Consider the following 17,772-nt stretch of genomic DNA (forward strand, 5'->3'; position numbering starts at 1 on the left):
CAGTCAGTTGGGGCATTCCAATGAAGACATTACTTGGACAGTCATCAAACAACTGACCCCACAAAGAAGAGGGGGAGACATTGACAAGACTCTAACGAGGTTAGAGCAACAATGGGTGTATAAAATCAATACCGTCAGAAATGGTCTCAATATAACTGTAGAGTGGAAACATTTCTTCCACTAGTCCCCGCATTCAGACAGTGCTAAAACTTGATGCATCACAAATCCTTAGGCTTCATGAACCAAAGTGACCTCCTGCTACCACTACTGCTGTATGTGTCACTAATGGGGCAAGTTTTTTAGAAATATTTTCGTTTTTGGTTCTTATGTACAATCAGAACACTGTACCATGTCTCGATTGCCATAGCAAATGTCGCTTTTGCCATAACAATTTCCTTAGATATGAGGCACAACTGAACAACAACTGTCATGTTTTTTTCAATTATACATGTTGGGCATCGTTTAATCTTTTGCAGAATCTATGTTGATTATAATTCAATCACGCATTTTCCCTGCATGATACATCATAGACCTTTAAGTTGCGAGTTTATACCTTCCGCCGGCACCTCAAGACCAGCTCCCTTGCCTTTAATCATAGCATGTGATTTTTATTATCACCAGCAATTATTAACTATGACCAATACGCTGTATCCACAGCGAGCCAATATCCTTTTTAACCCAAGTGGCGTACCCACTCACGACATCGGTGTGGCACACTCGTTGTGCAATTCACAAATCATTATCTAACTATGGAAGTGCATCCTGCGACTAACAATAGGATTCACCATGCCCACTAACTAACACGTTATCGGGCTTCCAATAGAGCGGACGCAGCCATTATAATCTGCCCACTCAAGTCTGCACGTCACGGCTCATACAAGCATGAGCAGGCGTGTTCTGGAGTTGGCTTTACACCAACACCATCACTCCCACTGTGGGCTGTACCCAGCACGCCCCTTCCACTTGGACGAATACCATTGGACAGCAGTACGCTGACGCATCCCTGTAGGCGGGCCTACACTGACACAGACATGACGGCGCACTTACTCATACGCGGCGGCGTCCTTGACAACGGCTCCTTTTCTGAACCTAGCATGCCCCTTTCCACTTGGCCCAACACCATTGGACAGCGGCACACTGACGTGTTCCTGTAGGTTGGCCTCCACTGGCACTGACATGGCCGGCGCTTACTTACACACGGCGGCGTCCTTGACAACGGCTCCTTCTCTGCACTCAGCGCGGACAGGGCAGACCAGAGGACTCGCTCTCCCTGCCTTTACCATGTAAGTTTTTTCGCTGACCCTCGTGATACTCTGTCTCATGGTAGCACCGTACAATCTATCTCCCTTTGCAACACCAATTTGAGGGTTTTCGCACGATGATGACCGCACTATGGGTGTTGTACTTCTATACAAATCACACCCCATAAACCTTACCATTAATATCTATCATTGTGTACCTTCCGGGGGTGCACTGTCACTACAAGCTTTTACAATGGGCAATTCTATATGTTTTGTGACCCGCTATAGTACACTACTCGCTCCACAGATATCGTGAGCTTACGGCTGATACAGAGTACAGCTGTCTCTACCATTTCGGGAACTAGATACACGGTCAAGACTCACAGAAACAAGATCTATCAGGAGGTAAGCACCCACTCGTGTTCCATACCAGTCACCCATAATATAGCCTTTTTAGGCTTTTTTTAAAACAATTTTTAAACCATTATATGGTTTCTTGTGTCGTTTTAGGTAGTCATCTCCCTGCCACAACCATTTATCCTTTCTTGGCTACTAACACGTCAGATCCCATCTACGTCAGAGTGGATCACTGTACTTACCATAGCACGTTAGAGTCTAAGGTAAGACTAATGCCATGTTTCTCCAACATAGCGTCCCCCTTTTTCAGTATGGAACAACTTTAAGAGCTATTTAAATTATGTACTTAATTTCCTCAAGGTCACTCCACTTTTGTTCAATATTTTTCCCCATTAATACTTGTAGATAGAGAACCCAGGATTTGGACCCACCATCTTTCCACACGTCCTGATGAAGGCCTGCACACACAAGCTTCATTGAACAGCTTGACTCTAGGCCGAAACACCATAGTGTCGACAATTTCATTACTGCTCCAGTGTTGATACCACACACTGGCATACTTTTGTTATTTTCACTGACAGTTATTCTGTGTCCACAATGTATTTGTAAAACACAATATGTCGTTGAATGAAAGCAAAACATGTTGTTTGTTCATCCAAATCCAGTCCATCTGACTGGGTTGTACTCACCTGTATCATATGCTTTGTAAAACCAACTTTGAATGTCTCTGGGTACTCTATCCCCACATTTTATTTTTTAAAAGACGTGAATAAGGTTGACACACTTTTTTGTGATCTAATCCCTCTTTCAACACACATATGTTTCCATGAAACAGATATGCAATATGGGACCTCTCACCCTGATTTCTACGATTATTAAAACATACACCCACCTGGGTCTTTCAGGGCATAGCCAGGCGCCCTTATATATTTTGTATCCACCACTGTAATGTTGGACCCAGTGTCTTTAATGGCAGGTGTTTCCTGACCATTCACAAGTACACTGTCCCTGTAATATTCTTTGGTGTTATCTGCAATAGAGTTATACACATCTACATTCTGCTGTCCCCACATCCCCAGAGACACTAAAGAAACACTGGCTGAGATTCTAATTGGGTCTTCAGCCAATAGATGATATGATATTTATTTATATAGCGCCTTTACACAATGTGTTTCAAAGTGCTTCAAGGCAAGGGAGGGAACAAGGGACAATACAATGACATTCTTATAGGCCATGGACAGTAAGGATGTGAAATTAACCATCGTATTCGGCCTGACGACATTTCAGAAAGTGCAAGAGCTAAGACATATAGATAAGGAAGGGAGGGAGGGGGAGAGTGGGCCGGAAATGGAAACAGACAGGCGACTACCATACTAGGCCTGATGACATTTCTGGTACAGTCGGAGAAAACAAAAAAGTGAGGGAGAGGGGTGCAGAAAGGGAGGGGAGGAAGCGACTATCGTACTAGCCCGCACATTTCATATAGTGCTGCAAGGGGGGACAAGTAAGGGGCAGGGGGGAGACAGACGAGGTTGCTATCATCCTAGGTCCAGGGACAATTCAGATAGAGTAAGTGCATAGAAAAAAGTAAGGGGAGGAGATAGAAAGGGGAGGAAGGGTGAGGAGGAGAGAACAAAGAGTAAGCAGTCAAAAATAGTGGAGAAGCAAGTGGGGAGAGCAAATACAATTGCAGAAGTCAGTAGTAACACATAATGCTGCAAGCCAGGATACAAGATGAAGATGGGAACAGCACGATTCAGGGCTACCATGAGAAGGGTGATGTACCGTGAATCAATGAAGTCCATTAAAGTAATATCCAGCATTGGCCACAAGACGGTGATGGTGAAACCAGAATGTTTCAGGACAGACTCCTGCAGAAGTAGGCTAGAGTGGGGGAGGGGGTGTAGGGTAGAAGAATCAAGCAAAACAGGCAACACCTGTGTGCGGGAAGGGGGAGCAGAAGGGAACATCACGTGGGGAACAGAGGGGTGGGGATGGCCTGTGGGGACAGAGAAAGTAAACACATGTTGGTGCATGCTTACCTGCTGTCTAAGCAGGGGTTCGGACCCTGGATTCTCCTGGTCCGAACATGAATTGCCCTTTTCTTTGTCTGCCCTTCACTTCGGACGCCTGTGCGAGAGACGCCCTTGATCTAAGAGTTAAGAGCAGGAAGGAAGAGGCAGGGCTAAGAAGGTGGGTGGTGCTTAGGCCAGGTGACCTAGATCCACTTGCACTTGCTCCCCCTCTGCAAAGGAAAAGAGGCTTGAGGGCTTTTTAAGTAGGGAAAAGGAGTGGCAACCAGGAAGGCACCAAGTGGGCGGGGCTTGCTAAGTGGGGAAATAGAGCGGCAACCAGAAAGGCACCAGGTGGGCAGGGCTTATGCCAGGTGACCAAGATCCACTTGCACCTGCTCCCCATCTGCAAAGGAAAACAGGCTGGAGGGCTCCTTAAGTAGGGAACAAGAGCGGCAACCAGGAAGGCACCAGGTGGGCGGGGCTTGCCAAGTGGGGAAAAAGAGCGGCAATCAGGAAGGCACCAGGTGGGCGGGGCTTGCCAAGTGGGGAAAAAGAGCAGCAACCAGGAAGGCACCAGGTGGGCAGGGCTTGCTAAGTGGTGAAAACGAGCAGCAACCAGGAAGGCACCAGGTAGGCGGGGCTTATGCCAGATGACCTAGATCCACTTGCACCTGTTTCCACTTTCCCTATGAACTTCTCCCTCAGGGAAGGAGGCGTTGTGGACCCCTGAAGGCTTACTATTGCATCTGGGATACCCTTCCATATGGTCAGTTGACCCACAAGCATAACATTTACCAAATGTTTTCTGGAATGGGGGTTTCTGCTGACCTCCCTATGGTTTAGCACCAGAGGTTTCACTAGACTGATTTGGTTTCCCATATGGCTTACCCTTTTCATGTGTGTGGCCCTCTTTTGGGTGGTTGGATTTAGAATTCTCTTTGTCACCTTTCTTGTGCTGCTTCCCCTCATCCTTTTTATGAGTGGCCCCAGAAGCATTGTGAGTGGCCCTGTTGGCAACCCACAAGTCAGTAGCCTTTGCTAGCTTCTTAGGATCAATCTCTTTTGAGTCAGCCAGGTGCTGTCTCAGCTCAGGAGAGCAGGCATCAACAATAGATTCCAACAAGATAGATTTATCATTCCTTCAAAGGAGTTCACTCTGTATCCCTTAACCCATCCATCTACGTTTTTCAAACATTCACACCCCCAGGTAGCTGAAGGGGTACCATCAGTCTTTTTGAGGGTCCTAAACGTCTTAAGGTACTGGGAAGGAGTGTTCCCAAATCCAGCTTCACATTCTCATACTCCTGTCTTTTAAGTTCACCCACCTCCATTACAGCATCAGTTGCAACCTGGGAGGGCCTAGACAAAAGCCAGGGAATCAAGTGATTCCCTGTGAGACCCTGAATCCCATGATTGTATACAAAAGCACCCAACCAATCCAAAATATCAAGTTTCGCATCATACATACTCACTGCTTCTTTGGGCAGGCAAGGCCTCTTGGGACTGGAAGACCTAGAGGACTCTGAGAGGGAAACATTTTCAAGAGACAATCTTTTCATTTCAAGAGCATGCTGCATTTCCAATTTCCTGAGTTTGATGTCCTGATGTTTGGCTTCAGCTTGACCTTGCAACCTTTTAAATTCAAGTCTCATTTTCTCAAGAGACACATATTCTGGACTCAGTGATGGACCTTGTGGGGTCCCAGTGGACATAGGTTGAGGCAAAAAGGCCTGCTGAGGCAAGAGGGGTACCTATCCTGGGACTCATCTCTCTCCTGTGACTCTTCTAAGACATTAGAGTGAGACTCCGAATTATCATCCAAATTATCAATTTCCACATTTTCTGGATTAGCAGGAGTTACAGGACTACTAGCCATCTTTTGATTATCTAACAAACTTGTAATCAATTCATTTTTCTTTACTTTAACAGGAATATTCCAGATCTTACACATATCTTTCAGTTGTTCTACTGTTAGAATGAGCAGGGCTTCCTGCTTGAGGTTATCCACATTTGGCATTTTATAATTGCTGTTCTAGTGGAGCTTAGCCTTATGAAGGTTTTTAGTTGAACAAATGTAAAGCAAATACTCAATGTAACAACTCTACAACAGAACCTCACCGCCTGCCACGAGTGTAAGGCAAGATTGTGGGCAGTGCCCTTTGGGAGACTACACCAACCTTGTCCTCCTGGCAATAGGTAACCCAACCTTTGGTTTAAATCTGTACTACACAGGTTGGTAGTGTGCCTGAGCAGCCAGGCTTATCTATAGAGGGGTCAATGTGAGCAGTAGGGTTTTTACACAGATAATCACAGTGACAAGTATTCAAATACACTCTTACACTCAAGGTTTCTTGCTTAAACAATTATTAATTTGTTTAATAGTCAATTATATAAGCCTTCTTCAGAAGGGAGCAAAACATGTAACACTTAAAATATACTTCAAAACACACTCTTAGTTTCTATAAATCAGATTATACCCATTGTGGATGGCACACAGACACTTCCTACACCCTCATGTGACTTAAAATAGCTAGGACACTGTGGACATTGATTTGATTCATCACTGGTACATTTAGAGTAATACTGAGTTTAGTGCAAAGGTGAGAAAGGGGAATAAAACAAAGGTTAACAAATAATTAATGAACTGAACCCCCCAATGCAAAGTAAATTAACCCTTTCCTGGGGGAAAGGTAAAAGCGCAAAGTCAGAGGTAGGAAAAGTCTCTCAGGGAGCCATGACAAACAATGTTAGTTGAGCAGAGTCTAGGGGAGCTGGAGATCTTCTTATAGGTGAGAAAAAAAGTATTGCACAATGTTTTTAGAAAAGTTTGGAGAAATAAGATCACTTGAAGGGCCAAAAGCTGGGAGGCTTGTGAAGGACAAAGCTGCAAACAACTCTGCAATGGCAAACAAGACAAGTCTCAACTGAGAACAAGGCTACACAACAAGAGGTAAGTCCTCTTAACTTTACAGTACCTTTGCTTAGAAGAAATTGTTCCAGCTGGCTTCTGTTCCTGTGTAGCTCTGCAGATCCTGTTGTTCCTGGACCTCAGTCATGGGGACAAGAAGGGAGGACGCCTGGGGACTCCTGCACTACAATTTGAAGGTCGGCGGCAGCAATGGGCAATATTCAATTCAGCAGCACTTTGCGGTTTCAGCTCCTCGCGTCTATAGCAAATAGCACCAATGCGGTCTCTCAGATACCTTCTTGGACTTTCCTTGCATCTGGGTTCCAGCACTCTGTTGAGGTGGCTCAGTCCTGCTTCATGGAAGTCCAGAGGATCTTCCTGGAGTTCGGGTCCGACTTAAAAGGAATGCACTTAATCTTGTGTTCCTTTCCCTGGCACTTCGGTTCCTGCAGCAGCAATGGAAGTACAGCCAGCTCCGAGAGAATGTCCAGAAGAGTTCACTTTGGGGTTGATTGGTCCCACCATCCCAAGGGGAGAAGTCATCCTTGCAGGGCTTCTGTAGTCGAGGCGAATTCGGAGCTTCAGCACAGCAGCAGGACTTCACCGGGCAAACCAATGGTCCAGGAGTTGCAGCAGGTGTCTCATCTAAGTTCTTCTTCAGATTCCTGCGTCCTGTGGTCGACTCTGCCTTCCAAGCAAAAAGCCTTGCCCTTTTAGGCAGGTTTCTCCCATTCATTTGCAGCCTAGCTGTCAATCACACAGCAGGGTGGCTGTCCTCCGAGGACTGCCCTCCAGCCAATCACCCTTGGGTGCATTCCTATAACCAGGGAGAATAAGCACAGGGAGTTTCTGGCACCTCCCTCGCTTCCTGTCTGTGCCACACACGCTGGAACCAGAGGCGGACTTCACCAGTGAATCCCACCAAAGACAAAATGAACAAAGGGACCAAACCTGGTTTGACATGCAGACTTTTCCAACAAGAAATGGCGAAAAAAGAAGACTGGGGCCATTTTGACAAAATGGCACCCATGGGTGTCTTACTGCAGCTGCATTTGCAGCCCATGGTAAAAACACACAATGGTAGGAAAAAGTAAACCACTGCCACCAGCCAATCATTGTAGAAAGGGTAACATAAAAATGTTACATGATAAACTAGGCAAATGGCATATTAAGTAACCCCTCCGAAACCCCATTGTAATTTGTGTGCTGGGTCTAGAAAGTTACAAATGTAAGTAAAGTCAATTTCACTTCACTGCTCTTGGAAACAGTAGTTTATCCAAGAGAAGGTGTTAAAACCTTTGGGAAATCTGAGAGACTTGCCTGTGTCACTACACTGAAGGTGCCATGTGACACAATGCAAAGATGATGCCTATGGAGTTTGTCAGACTCTAAAGGCATAAGAAACACAGTCCAAATCACAGAAGAAATACATGACAGAGTGGGACAAGGTCTCACTCTCTCCAGGTTAGAAATTAAAAGTCCTTAAATCCCGCAAAAAGAGCTGGGGTCTCTAAGGGAGAGGGAATTTAGCACATTTCAGAGAATACTCCCTAACACTGCCCCCCGCCCCCAGACTAAGGGAGTTTTATCCAAGAGAAGGTATTTAAACCTTTGGGACATCTGAGAGACTTCCCTGTGTCACTGCACTGAAGGTGCTGTGTGACACAATGCAAAGATGATGCCTTATGGAGTTTGTCAGACTCCAAAATCAAAAGAAACACAGAGTCCAAATCACATAGAAAATACATGAGAGTGTGGGAAAAGGGCCTCACTCTCTCCAGGTTAGAAATGAAAAGTCCTAAAGTCCAGCAAAAAGAGCTGTGGGTCTCTAAGGTAGAGGGGAATTAGCACCTTTCTGAGAATTCTCGCTAACACTGTTGATTACATGTACTGTAGAAGAGGGTTGCTAAAGGCAGCCAATGATGGGCTGACTGAGCTTGTCTGAATCTAGGCATAATGGAAAAATTGCCTGCCATGTTAAATGGTCAATATTTAGATTGGAATGGATGGGCAGGATAAAAACCTACTAACCATATCCTAGCTGAGTTAAAATACAGATGCATCCAAACACCAAGAAAGATACGTATTTTTGATCTAAAGCTACTGTTTTATGAAAATATGTCCTCTTTAACTTTACTTGTTCTTTAGAAATCATTACCTTTCTTATTACCATTTTGTTGCTGTGTACTGAAATGAAACACATTTTTATATGAAATAAAGAGAAAACTAGATTCATGCACAGTCAGCTTTGGACATACCTCCTCTTGCTCTTAAACATGTGCACTTACTTGATGAAGGGTCGCAACTGTTTGCTCTTTCTGAACACTGCAAGTCTTCGATATTCATCTCTGCTTCCCCATTCATCCGTAGTAAGGTACCATGAATTGTACAACCTGCTCATTACAAAAGACAGATTGACCATTCAGTCGATGTAACAGCCACTCAGGCATACACATATAATCTAGTAATGACCCGGGAACCAATCAGGAAACATTTTATAAGAGGAAGGGTTGTTATCTACAGGAAAAACCTAAAAGGTGATGGGTGCAATGTGAGTAAGAATAAGTATATTACTCCCAGGTATATAGAAAGCAATGGATGCAGGGATGAAAATGTGCACTTGTGGCAAGTAATAAATGGTGTGCTGTGTGGATGTGGAGAATTGAGGGGGCAAGTGACTTGTTATGCCCTGCATCTTGACATTTTTACTCCTGTGATAGAGCATTATAGTAATGGATCAAACACAAAGAAAGCATTCAATCATCCAAAGGCACAATGAAAGCAAAGAATACAGCAGTAGAGGATTGGGCTGAATTTTGTAAACTGCTGCTATAAACCCAGTTGTTAAGATGGACAGTACTACAGCACAGCAAGGTATGTGCTGGCTTCCGATAAGAGCACAACCTGGAGTCACAAAGGTCAAAACCTGGTAAAGCTGACTCATCCCTTCACCCTTTTAATATTGACTAATAGAGTATGCTTGAGTTGGGTAATAATAGCACCTAAAGAGTTTAGGCACAGGTAGAATCTGGTACCTAGTGCTATATGCAAGTGTGCTATTATTCATGCAGATCTAGTGAAAGCAATGCAAACAGCTGCACGGTTCTGGGCATGAAATAGACAGTCTATACACAAAAAGAGCAATACACTTAGAGAAAGAAATGCATATATCACTACAGATATAGCCATGAAGCATACGTCGTATTAAGCAGTCCTAGTGTAAATCTAATGATGGGTAATGCATACCACTCTAAAATAGTAGACCAAATGCAGGAACTCGCCTAGTCGATGCAACACAAACTGTGCTACATTGCTGCAAATAAAGTGTTGATAGTCAGTAGGGTATGATGGCTTTTTTGTATAGCCAACATAGAGGCACTATCCTTATCCTTGATAATTTACTCAATACCGTTTGCCGTTAAGGAGGCCGCTTTAGATAATAGTTTTTTCCGGCCTGTAGTGTATAGTAGTCTCCCGCTTTACTGATACTTCTTTCAGTCCATAAGATCCTACTACCAGCAGCATTTCTTTCCATTTCCCCAACATGCCCTATGTGCCTTTTAGCATTGTTTCACTGAATTGTAAGTGTAAGTATAAAATGATCGCTGAAGGTCGTTTCGGAGATGACTAACCTCTTAACATAGTTGAGAACAGGTGAATTGCAGAAGAAATAATCTAATGTTGCTGTTTTAGTCCCAGACATCCAGGTATTTCCGTCTGGGATATCACCCACTACTCTCCCATTCAAAAGGCAACAGTCCCATGATGTCATGGTATTTAGCCACGTTTTCCCTTTGGGTGAATCTTTTGTTTAATTTTCAATTGCAGACCTACTTTTAACAATGTCAGTTCTGTTAATTTCATTTGGACATTTGCATCTCGAGTTAAAATTCCCCCCCCCCCCCCACATACATATGTGCTTGTTCGTCAGTACTTTTGACCTTCCCAATCCTGTTGGATACCAATTCAGTGAGGTGTCATCGGTTTTAGCCAAACCCGGAGGATCATATACATTGGTGAGGGTTATATTCCTATTAGTGCTGCCTGTATTCACTCTAACTGCCAGCACATGTGGACAGTCGCCATCAGTGACTAGTGTTAGAAACCTGAGGGTATTCTCCCTAGCCAGCCCTGGGAGTCCCTTATTCAGATGGCTTGGCAATGCCCTCAGACCCCAACCCCAGGGGTGGAAGGAAGGGAGAGAATCCCCGGGAAAAAGGGAATCCAAGCTTGTATTCAGGGAAAGACCCCAGGTGAGGCACAGTAATAAACAGAGGAAGAGGGAGAGGAAGACGAGACCTCTGAAGCCATTATAGGCAATATAACATCTACCAATCCAATGACCCCGCCATACCCATCAAACCCAACCCCCTTAACCCTGTTGCACTAAAAAACCACACACCCCAGAATCCTTGTTTTTGTGTTACCTCCCCGAATACTCCCGATCATTCTTCTCCAGATCCATATGATTATTATTTCCCACACTCTCAATCTGTCCAGACAGCACACTACCATTCCCACATTCCCTCCTGTTCAGATCACAGTAATAACTCAGTAACAACTCTGATAATTTTCATTTGTTTCACAAACCCTACCAATCTCACCCTCCTGAGTTTACCAAAACCCCTAGGATGAAGAATATCATTCCTCATGTCACCCCATCTTTTCCTACCCAAATCTTTTCTCCCGAAACGAATGACAACAGACTTACACTAAAGGCCTTCACCTGACATGTACCTACCCAAGGGTCAGGCAAAGTCAGGCAATTGATCAGAACAACACACATCTGACAACCCTTTCCTTTTCCCAAAGGAATAAAAGGTGGAGCGCAAGAACACAGGATGAGCAAGGCAGAACGCACAACGTAAGTGCTAACTCAACAAAGCAGTTCAAGAAGAGGAGAAAGACGGGCAGACCGAGGGGGAGACAAGAAGAGAGTGGACCTTACCCTTTACGACCAAGGACTGTGGAACCTCCTCAGAGGGAACAATAAGTCAGCGAACAATAGCCAATGTGTATTTCAACAGATATGCCTGGTGCGTGAGACCCCCCTCCTCTGATTACCAAGCAGGGGAGAGACGCTGGTCTCAGTGGTGCAAACCTTGACTCCAAGACAGCAGAAAGCCAAGCAGTTCATCACAGCCGGTGAGTCGAGGGGAGTATCGATAAGAAACCGAACTGTGTTGAATGAAAAGTAGCCAAAGTCTAAATTGAACTTTGAAAAGCAAAAGGATACTATAAAAGAAAGAGGGGGGAAACCAGATACAGAGGAGTCCGACACCACCTGGGTGTTCATGCAGGAAACTCTGGACGATTACCCAATGGTAAGGACTACCGTAGCCAGAAGGCATTGGGAAGAGGCGAAGAACAGTCAAAGTGGTCATACAGGGGTCTCGTAAAATTTTCGATACCGTCGAAAGTCGACCAACAGAGAACTGTGAAAGCTAAGGGAAGTGAATCCTGCATGTTAAAAATTAGCACATGAACTGCGTTTCATGGAAATTAGCAAGAGTGAACCTGGACGAGGGATGCTAATGAAAAGGGGCGAAGTCTACAAGTCCCAAGAGGAATTGTTGGTAAAGGCTGGCAAGAGTGAGCCTGGCAGGGGGAAGCCGACTATCCAAAATAATGTGTTACAAAGTCGACGAGAGTGAACCCGGCAGAGGGAAGCTGACAAACAAAAGTCGGCTAGAGTGAACCTGGTGGAGGGTAGCTGACAACCAGGGGCAAAGGTCGAAAACTGTTTAAAAAGACATTTAGATTTGTGAAAGCGTGAGTAATGCAAGACAAGGGGAAGGGAATTGTCCCCCCTTGTCTTCTGGGTTCCGAGTCCGGCAGAGGGAGATCCAGGGGTGGAAAATTACCACCCAAAGTTCACTGAAAAAGGAACTGTCAGGTTAATTTGCTGAATACGTCTGAGGGGTCAGCGCCCAGAAGAGGGGGACCCAGGGGGGAAGCCCTCACCCAAAGTATGAAACAGAAGAGATTCCAGGACTCAGCGCCATCAAAATATATGTTTGGTTAATTGTGTTGCATTGTCACACATTCAAAAACGAAAAAAGCCCATAAACGATAACATGTTTCGGCTATACTAAGCCTTTTTCAAATCTGGGCCGTAGTAGTATGAGACCAATCCAAAGGACTATTGTCACTGTAGTAGTAACGGGGTAAGATCCCCAAAACAGGATCTATTAGTGTGGGCTCGATCCCTTAGTAGCAGATTACCCAAAGTAGTCTGAGGGGTCAGTGCTCAGAAGAGGGGGACCCCAAGGTGAAGCCATCACCCAAAAGTGTTTGTAGAACAGAACTTTGTGTTTGTTTGTTGAGAGCATCAGCCCTAGAAGGCTAGAGACTTTGAGGCAATCACATCCTGATTTATTATTTGTGAACACTTTCTTCTTTATTTTGAATATCCTATCCCACACTCTTTCTGTAATTAGTTGTAAGCAATTGGCAATAGGTTTTTCTTAGTATATGCTTTTTACTTTGGCAAGACGCCACAAGGACTACCTTATTTTTCATTTGAGTTAGGTTTAGGTTAGGCATTTTTCCACCATGCAATTAACAGTTTAATACATATTCTTGAACTGTGGTCACTTGTATCTTTCTTTACTGTTGTCATCATGAGTTCCTTACACTAGTTCTACTGCTTTTGAATGATTTTTTACTCCAATGATGAGGCCACCATATGGGCGTTCTCGTGACCCCTTATTGACCATAATTACGAAGATTTGATAGCCATCAATCAACAGATCAGATAATAACCAGACCTCCTGCAGCATAAAGATTTCCCTCTGCTCCAGGAATACTAATGATCCTCCGGATTCCAATAAATGTGTGAATCCCTGTGTATTCCAGCTTGAGATGATCAAATCTCAATTTCCAGCTTTTACCGCCTTGTCGTTATTCTGGACAAGCAAATTCATCATTTTAGTATGTGAAAATACAGTATGCATCCCAACCTTTCTCAGCCAAACATTGCACAAGAAGAGCTATTATTTCAACTCTAAAAGATATTCCCATGTTGCAACACTTCCCTCCACCAAACCACCTTCATGAAAGTAAATGTCAGCAACACGGGGCATTCACAGCAAAATAACTTTCCAGTGTTTATACATCAGGTTTCAAATATAACATATATTTCCCCTTTGTATGACATCAAGGAATCTTTTCTCATGAGGAGTTTCTATTCTGTAAAGAGTGCAAAACATGTGAAAAACGTTCCCATCCATCATTAGAGCATCACTGCAGGGTGGAAAGTTAACAAAGATCTGGTTCACAGTCATTAATATTAATCGTATCTGTAAACGTGGCTGCCTGTTATACAGGGCATTTTTGCATAAACACTATGCATTGTAATAAATACCAGATGGTTCACAAACAGACAGCCCATTGCTGAACGTTTCACCACATGATTGATAAGCAACCCTCACACGTGTCACCTCCTTCCAATATTTATAGAGTTTAGTAAATGATCAGGCCAGATGAAACAACTCAGGTGGTTGGGTAGCAGATCAAGGGCAAGCGTCTGACCTAGTCCAATCCATCCCATACAATATGGCGAAAGTAAAGCGCTATATGTCTTTATAATGTACCAAGCACAACCTGGGGATCAGATAGCTGTTCACAGCCAAGGAGCAGATCTGCGTCCAATCCTCCTCCTCAAGAGTGGGTATAAGATCTGCTTTGCATTTAGCAACGTGGGTCACACTGAGTGAGCTAAATTGAAATGGGAAATTTAATTTAGAGATCAACTATTTGCTTGTATTTTGTTTGGGGTCCGAAGACCTTGAACAAAAGACAGATGATGTGGAAGGCAAAGCGAATAGGCAGTCCCCTGCAAGGTCGGTAAAATGTCCCCCTCTCCCTGTCCATTTCGGGTGCCCCCCGCACTTACTTCAGCTGTGCGTCCCAGCCATCCGACTCCCTCTATCCCTACCACTTACCTGTACTGGGGCGAGCTGTCTCCACTGATGCTCTCTAGGTCGCTACCCTGGGAGCCCAACACTGAACGTCGTGCAATGTAACGCGGTCTTTCGAAAGTCCTGCTTCCGGAGAAGCAGCCTAGACACTGCAATCAATGTATTTGTAGTAACCACTGCTGGTACCATCTGTGTGTGTGTGCTCACACCGAGGCCAGCCCAAAGCGAGCACACCAATGCAGTTTCGATTCTTGCTTTAAACAATGAACTCACTCAGAAGAAAGTAAAACCTGCTGTACTTTGCGTTCATTTTTGCAATAAGTAGATAAAAAGGCAAGCCAAATACTCACTACAAACTGCACAGGAAATTATGCTGACAAATAGTTAAATGCAAGTTACAATGAGCACAGTTCTTACGTTCCTTAGGTAATGGGCTGCGCCAGGGACTCCCTTAACTGGACACTGGACTTGGCAGGATACTCTGTGCTGCCACCCCGTCAAGCCAGTGGCCAGTGAGATGCAGCAAACAGGAACAACCGCTTGAGGTCTTTCGGTTCCAGGACACTCCGCACTTACACAATGCTAGCTCACTGGATGAATTTCCCCTCCCTCATGTGGATACCATGATTTTATGGAGTGCGCCTGTCAATCAAACGTTATGCAAACCCATCTAGAAGCTTCACCAAATTGTTTGCTAGGAAAAATAGTGGGAGCCACCTGGGAAGTTCGTCTGGAATGTGGACATATCAGTAACTCTGGTCATTCTGAACCTTTGGTGAAAATAGTGCTTCTGAAAGCAAGAGAACTGAGAACTGCAAGCATTCGGTGTGCACTCCGAAAATCAGTTAACCCTATCATAACTCAGGCAGGCTGTGGGTTTATGCACGGTTCTGCCATTACACAACACCAACGACCATTTTGGCAGTTTAAAACTGGATCCCGAGCCAATCATCATTTTCTGTGAATGCACCTGCATTTCTGCTCCCTACACCATTTGAATTGCTTACGCCACACGATAATGCCCCTCTATTGCTGGCGGTCACAGTAGCTTGCTAAAATTGCTTTGTCTTGGCACCTGTCTTGTTCGACACCAAAGTACCACTCCATTTTTAGGAGGACTTGGGTGTTGGTAAAATGCATTTTCAGAACCAGCCCTGTGTGAGGGTTCTGAAAGACCACCCTAGTTCATGAGCAGGGTTATTTACACATAGATATAGACAAACGCGAACAAGATAAAGTAGACTGAGAAGCAAGGCACACTTCAGGAGATATGTGGTCAGGTGTATAGTGGTGAGTTTATACTACTACAGTTAACTACACATAGAGCACTCAAATAAATCAAGCAACACAGGAGGAACAAAATATACTGCTTTATTCGGCCATTAGACTCTAAATATACACATATGTATGTAAATATGTAATTACACACACACACACACACAGGCTTGGTTATATCACAGTCAGATCACCTCAATTTTACATTAGAAACAGTAAAAGCATGTAAAATTAATGAAACATTTTTTATCAGTTGACAATTTTATGACATTGCTAAGTTTTCTTGATGACCTGTTAAAAGCTCGCTAGCAAGTATGCTCTATGACTTGTACAGCACTCTGTTACTCCTAAGCTAGGTTTGCGATATAACAATAGAATTGGAGATGAGAGTGCGAGGAGTAAAGTGAAAAAACAGTGCTATAAAATACCAAACCATATACTCTGCCACATAAATATAAGGTCCCTATAGTTTAAGCATTCCTTCACAACCAGGTAAGTAGGTCTAGTGCCTCAAGAGAGTCAGAGCTCCAGGTCAGTACCCGAGTACGGAGACGGAAATCTTAAAAGTCACCCAAAGAATAAGCTTTGGAAAAGCCAATAGAGGAGTACAGTTCCAGAATAAAAGCCCTTTAGAAATGTGAAGAGTAGTAAAAAGGACTTAGGGGTACTCTCCCTATCTAACCACCCTAGGGATTACCCTGAAGGTGTGTAAATCTTAGCCAGAACTCCTCCGATCACGGCAAGTGAGTTAGGGAGTGGACTTTCATACAATCCTTATGACAGGAAGGGCGAGAAAACAGGTATGTAGGCTGAGGTGGCAGCAAGAAGGCCAAGGAGCAAGATGTCCTAAGGACAGGGCGAAAACCACATGGCATGGCCATAATGAGAACATGCAACTCAAAATGGCATTATGCAGTAAAATATAAATGTGCACGCGAGTACACCGAAAAAAAGGTAGCAATGATCCTGCCACCCCTACCACGTCCTAGGCACATCAAAAAAATGTAAAAAATTGTACTACAGAAAAAGGGATACATAGTACTCTTGCAGCTCTTAAATATAAGGTAAAGTGCGCTACAGTAAAAAACATTACAAGAATTCCGCAGAGGGGACTAAGTCCCCCTTCACTGCTAAACATATGGTTTAACCAGGACCCCCAAAATCAGCGAGATGAGCAAGGGAAGTAAAGCAGAAAGACTTTACTTGCCTCCAAAAGTCTGTAGACATTTCAAGTAATAGAAAATAGAGGTGGGTTCCATTGATGCCAATGAAAGGAAAGTTGTAAACAAACATCTTTTGCAACAGGTGTCATTTGCATGATGCTAGGCAATTCTCATCTTACTTAACAAGAGTGCCATCATCTAATCCAGACATGTTTCAACCTAAAACAGAGTCTCTGCTTCTCCCCTATGTGGAGTCGGGCCCACACGCTGCTTGCCGCCCCATTTGTCAGCAAGATCTCTCTCCCTCCTTCCTCTGATCCCGGTCGTACGACCCTCTGATGCCCTAGCTAAACCTCTGCTGGCCAGTTTGCCAGAGTCTTGTGCCTCCACCCACCCCTTATGACTGCATTGGACCTCCTCATTCCTTCCTGCTTTCTCTATCTGCAGGATTGGGTTCCAACTCCTCCCTTTTTGCTATTTCCTTCTACTATCACTCCCTCCTCTTTGACCCTTAATGTTAACAGAGCCTCCCCCTAGCTAATGTCACCTCTGGTCAGCTCCTGCTCGTTCCACCTTGAGGTTAGCACTTTCTCCTCCCCACTAACTGTACCCCTCCACCCCCATGTCACCACCATCTCCTGTTCTATCTTCCTCTTTCTCTCTTCCCACTCCTTCAAACCAGTACTTGTATTGCTCTCAAGCAGCCTGCCACAACCGTCTTCTTCAGCAACCCACACCGACTGGCTGTGGTCTTGGAGTTTTAAAGGGTGCTGTTCCACCGCGGGCTAGGATGTCCATAAGACTCTACACCTGTGTTTTACAATAGGGGACAGGCTGGGATTGGCTTTTCTTTTTAGATTTTCTGTGACTTACTTTGGGGTTAAGGTCATG

General features: G+C 44.4%; 1 protein-coding gene across 1 annotated transcript in view; it reads right to left on the reverse strand.

The window, feature by feature from the left end:
* The window catches only part of LOC138448042 (zinc finger protein 268-like), a 194,035-nt gene that overhangs the window by 148,898 nt on the left and 27,365 nt on the right, over nucleotides 1-17,772 (reverse strand). Inside the window, exon 3 of the mRNA XM_069604583.1 lies at nucleotides 8,810-8,914. Coding sequence (XP_069460684.1) covers nucleotides 8,810-8,914 — 105 coding nt within the window. The remainder of the gene's footprint in view (nucleotides 1-8,809; nucleotides 8,915-17,772) is intronic.

The sequence above is a fragment of the Ambystoma mexicanum genome, chromosome 3q, assembly GCF_040938575.1.
Source record: "Ambystoma mexicanum isolate Mex_15411 chromosome 3q, UKY_AmexF1_1, whole genome shotgun sequence".
NCBI classification, from domain to species: Eukaryota; Metazoa; Chordata; class Amphibia; order Caudata; family Ambystomatidae; genus Ambystoma; species Ambystoma mexicanum.